At 31.1% G+C, this 3,516-nt stretch overlaps 1 protein-coding gene across 1 annotated transcript in view; it reads left to right on the top strand.

Moving 5' to 3' along the window:
- Positions 1 to 3,516, top strand: part of LOC106472485 (alkyldihydroxyacetonephosphate synthase, peroxisomal-like) — a 43,716-nt gene that overhangs the window by 29,304 nt on the left and 10,896 nt on the right. The window contains exons 12-14 of the mRNA XM_013933139.2: positions 546 to 597; positions 1,734 to 1,873; positions 2,467 to 2,516. Of these exons, the coding sequence (XP_013788593.1) occupies positions 546 to 597; positions 1,734 to 1,873; positions 2,467 to 2,516 (242 nt within the window). The remainder of the gene's footprint in view (positions 1 to 545; positions 598 to 1,733; positions 1,874 to 2,466; positions 2,517 to 3,516) is intronic.

Genomic DNA, 3,516 nt, shown 5'->3' with positions numbered 1-3,516 from the left:
GCTGTATCTCCTTGTGCATCACACGTAACTGTATCTCCTTGTGCATCACACGTAGCTGTATCTCCTTGTGCATCACACGTAACTGTATCTCATACATAACTGTATCTCCTTGTGCATCACACGTAACTGTATCTCCTTGTGCATCACACGTAACTGTATCTCCTTGTGCATCACACGTAACTGAATTTTAGTTTCTAGTATCTGTTTCTTCTCTTGTTGTGTTCATGTGACAGTATCTGACTGTGTAAGATATTCGTTGATATTTTACAACTGTAAAACCTTCCAGCATCTCCTCCATGTGTTACCTGAAGTTGATTACCATTTAAGTAGCTTTGATTGTTCAATAAAGCTAAGTTTTAGGTATGGTTTTGTGTCTGTTTCTTAGTTCATAACATAAAATGTCCATCAAGTTTAACAATATGGATACAGATTTTTTGTTTTACTAATTAAAATGGCTTCTTTCATCAGTTATAGGAACAAAGTCTGTGTAAAAAAAAACAACAACACTTTTTCATGATGTATTGTGTTATTTTTTATTCTTTCAGAGACTAAAACCAGCATCTATTAGACTGATGGACAATGAACAGTTTGTTTTTGGTATGTATATCTTCTTTGTTCTAATTTTGCAACTAGGGTTAGAAGAGTAATAAAAGTATAGTGTATGCCGTTTACTTCCAGAAGGTTAGTTGTGTTTCTTTGTTGAAGCTGATGGTGACCGAATTAATTTGAATTGAACCAAGTTGTTTTACTAGCAAATGTTTTAATGGAATTCTTTGAAAGAATGATAAAATTCAGTAGTCTTCTTAAAGGAAATGTATTAGAAATTTTTACCTAGATTTTAATGGTCAGTGATGTGACTGAAGGTTTTTATCTAGATTTTAATGGAACTGTCCATTAAAATCTAGTTAAAAACCTTCAGTCACATAACTGTCCATTAAAATCTAGTTAAAAACCTTCAGTCACATAACTGTATGTGACTGAAGGTTTTTACTAGATTTTAATGGCCAGTGATGTGACTGATAGCTTTTAACTAGATTTTAATAGCCAGTTATGTGACTGAAGGTTTTTATCTAGATTTTAATGGCCAGTGATGTGACTGAAGGTTTTTACCTAGATTGTAATGGCCAGTGATGTGACTGAAGATTTTTACCTAGATTGTAATGGCCAGTGATGTGACTGAAGGTTTTTACCTAGATTTTTAATGGCCAGTGATGTGACTGAAGGTTTTTACCTAGATTTTAATGGACAGTTATGTGACTGAAGGTTTTACCTAGATTTTAATTTCAGTCACATCACTGGCCATTAAAATCTAGGTAAAAACCTTCAGTCACATCACTGGCCGATTTTATCTAGATTTTAATGGCCAGTGATGTGACTGAAGATTTTTACCTAGATTTTTAATGGCCAGTGATGTGACTGAAGATTTTAATGGCCAGTGATGTGACTGAAGGTTTTTACCTAGATTGTAATGGCCAGTGATGTGCTCTGCAAGTCATTCACTTGAGTACTTCTCGTTGTGGTCTTCAACATTAAAGTTAAACTAATATTTAGATTATATGTTTCATCTTTGTTGTGATAACAACATTTAGAATTTCGTTTTTTTAAAACTGGCAAGTACTTAACGTACTAGAATTCCATTGAGAAACAGCTACACAAAGTAAAAAAAAAAACAGGGATGCTATTCATTTGTTCATTTTTGTAACCCTAAAGTTTATTTCATTGTCAACTTGTAGGTCAAGCTCTGAAACCAGAAGCTGCTTCTTTAGTGACTACTCTGATGGATAGAGTGAAGAAATTTTATGTCACTAAAGTCAAAGGATTTGACGTCCAGAAGATGTGCGTAGCAACTTTACTGTTCGAAGGAACAAAGGAGGTATGTTACTCAAGTTGTGTGTTTTGTACTTCTCGGGCTCCCTTCATGGTTTGGCATATAAAACAAGTTAACAGTACCCGTATCTACTCGGTACATGAACCTAAGTGTTGTGATACAAGAAGTCATTAACAGTTTGTGTTTTTCTGTAACTAACAACAAAAATGTCCACCTCTGTGGTCTGCTGTATCTGCATTAAAGTGTTACAAATTTTTAACTGTAATCACCCAACACTTATTCTTGTTGTGAACATGAATATTTGTCTGTGATTCAGCAGCAAAGTACGGCAGTAAAATCTGCACCAGTGTTTGTGTTGATGGGACGAATATATATTGCATAGAATTCTATAAGAAGAATGTATATATATATATATAATAATGGAACTTGCAGGTTTCATGTATGTGCAGATGACAACAGATCACCGATAGGTCTGAAATCGAGTTCCTATTTAAAATCCATCAATTTTTAAATACTTGTAAAACATAAGGGATAGAGTAAAAAAAATTGGTTCAACTGTACAGCGATTTTTGTAAATTTTTATTTAACATGAAATTTGATACTGGACAAAATTGTGACTTTAAGTAATGTTTTTCTAGGATGTAGAAGCACTGGAAAAGAAAATATATAATATTGCATTGAAGTTTGGGTAAGTAAAGTAAGGTGAATCTACTAGTAGCTATATCAAAGTAATGTACAGAACAGGATTGAGTATAGATAGTATGGTGAAATAGAAATTTTAAAGTAAAAAGTGACAATTAAAACTGATACTGATCTCCAAGCACACAAATAAAACATGAAAATTTGAATAAAATTCCCTCTTTCTCACACTGAGCATGTTTTTATTTTACAGTTTTCCTAATGTATTAATTTTGAATGAAAAACTCACTCGAGTGTCACTTTCTTGTTTGGGATGGATATTTTCCAAATATACCTTTTAGTGAAATGTTTATAATTGTGGCTTGATCTATCGTCTTGCCTTATTTATATATAAATAAGTAATTTCTTTTTTAACAAGAACATATTTTTGCCTATGACTTGCTCTGTAAAAAAAACAAAATCTAACACTAATGCAGGATGAGAAGTGTTTTCTAACTTGGACCCTTGTACTTAATTGCACATTGTACTAATGCCTAGTATAAATTTGTTGACTTTTTTTCAGTCCATTTAAGTTTTAATTATATATGTTACATTGTACTAACACGTAGTATAAATGTGTGTTGTTGTTTTTCTTTATCAGTCCATTTAAGTTTCAATTTTGTGTTAAATGTTTTTAATATGAAAGTATTTAAAAGCATTATAAAGTGAAGTTCAAGTGTATTCCTAAATTATCCTTTTAATGTATTCTAAAATTATCTTATTAATGTATATCTAAAATTATTATCTTAGTAATGTATTCCTAAATTATTATCTTAGTAATGTATTCCAAAATTATTATCTTAGTAATGTATTCCTAAATTATTGTTATCTTGTTTATGTATTCCTAAGTTATTGTTATCTTGTTTATATATTCCTAAGTTATTGTTATCTTGTTTATGTATTCCTAAGATATTGTTATCTTGTTTATGTATTCCTAAGTTATTGTTATCTTGTTTATGTATTCCTAAGATATTGTTATCTTGTTTATGTATTCCTAAGATATTGTTATC

The sequence above is a fragment of the Limulus polyphemus genome, unplaced genomic scaffold (genome assembly GCF_000517525.1).
Source record: "Limulus polyphemus unplaced genomic scaffold, Limulus_polyphemus-2.1.2 Scaffold5374, whole genome shotgun sequence".
NCBI classification, from domain to species: domain Eukaryota; kingdom Metazoa; phylum Arthropoda; class Merostomata; order Xiphosura; family Limulidae; genus Limulus; species Limulus polyphemus.
The sequence above is the reverse complement of the archived record's forward strand: the minus strand, read 5'-3'. Positions and strand labels throughout refer to the sequence as shown.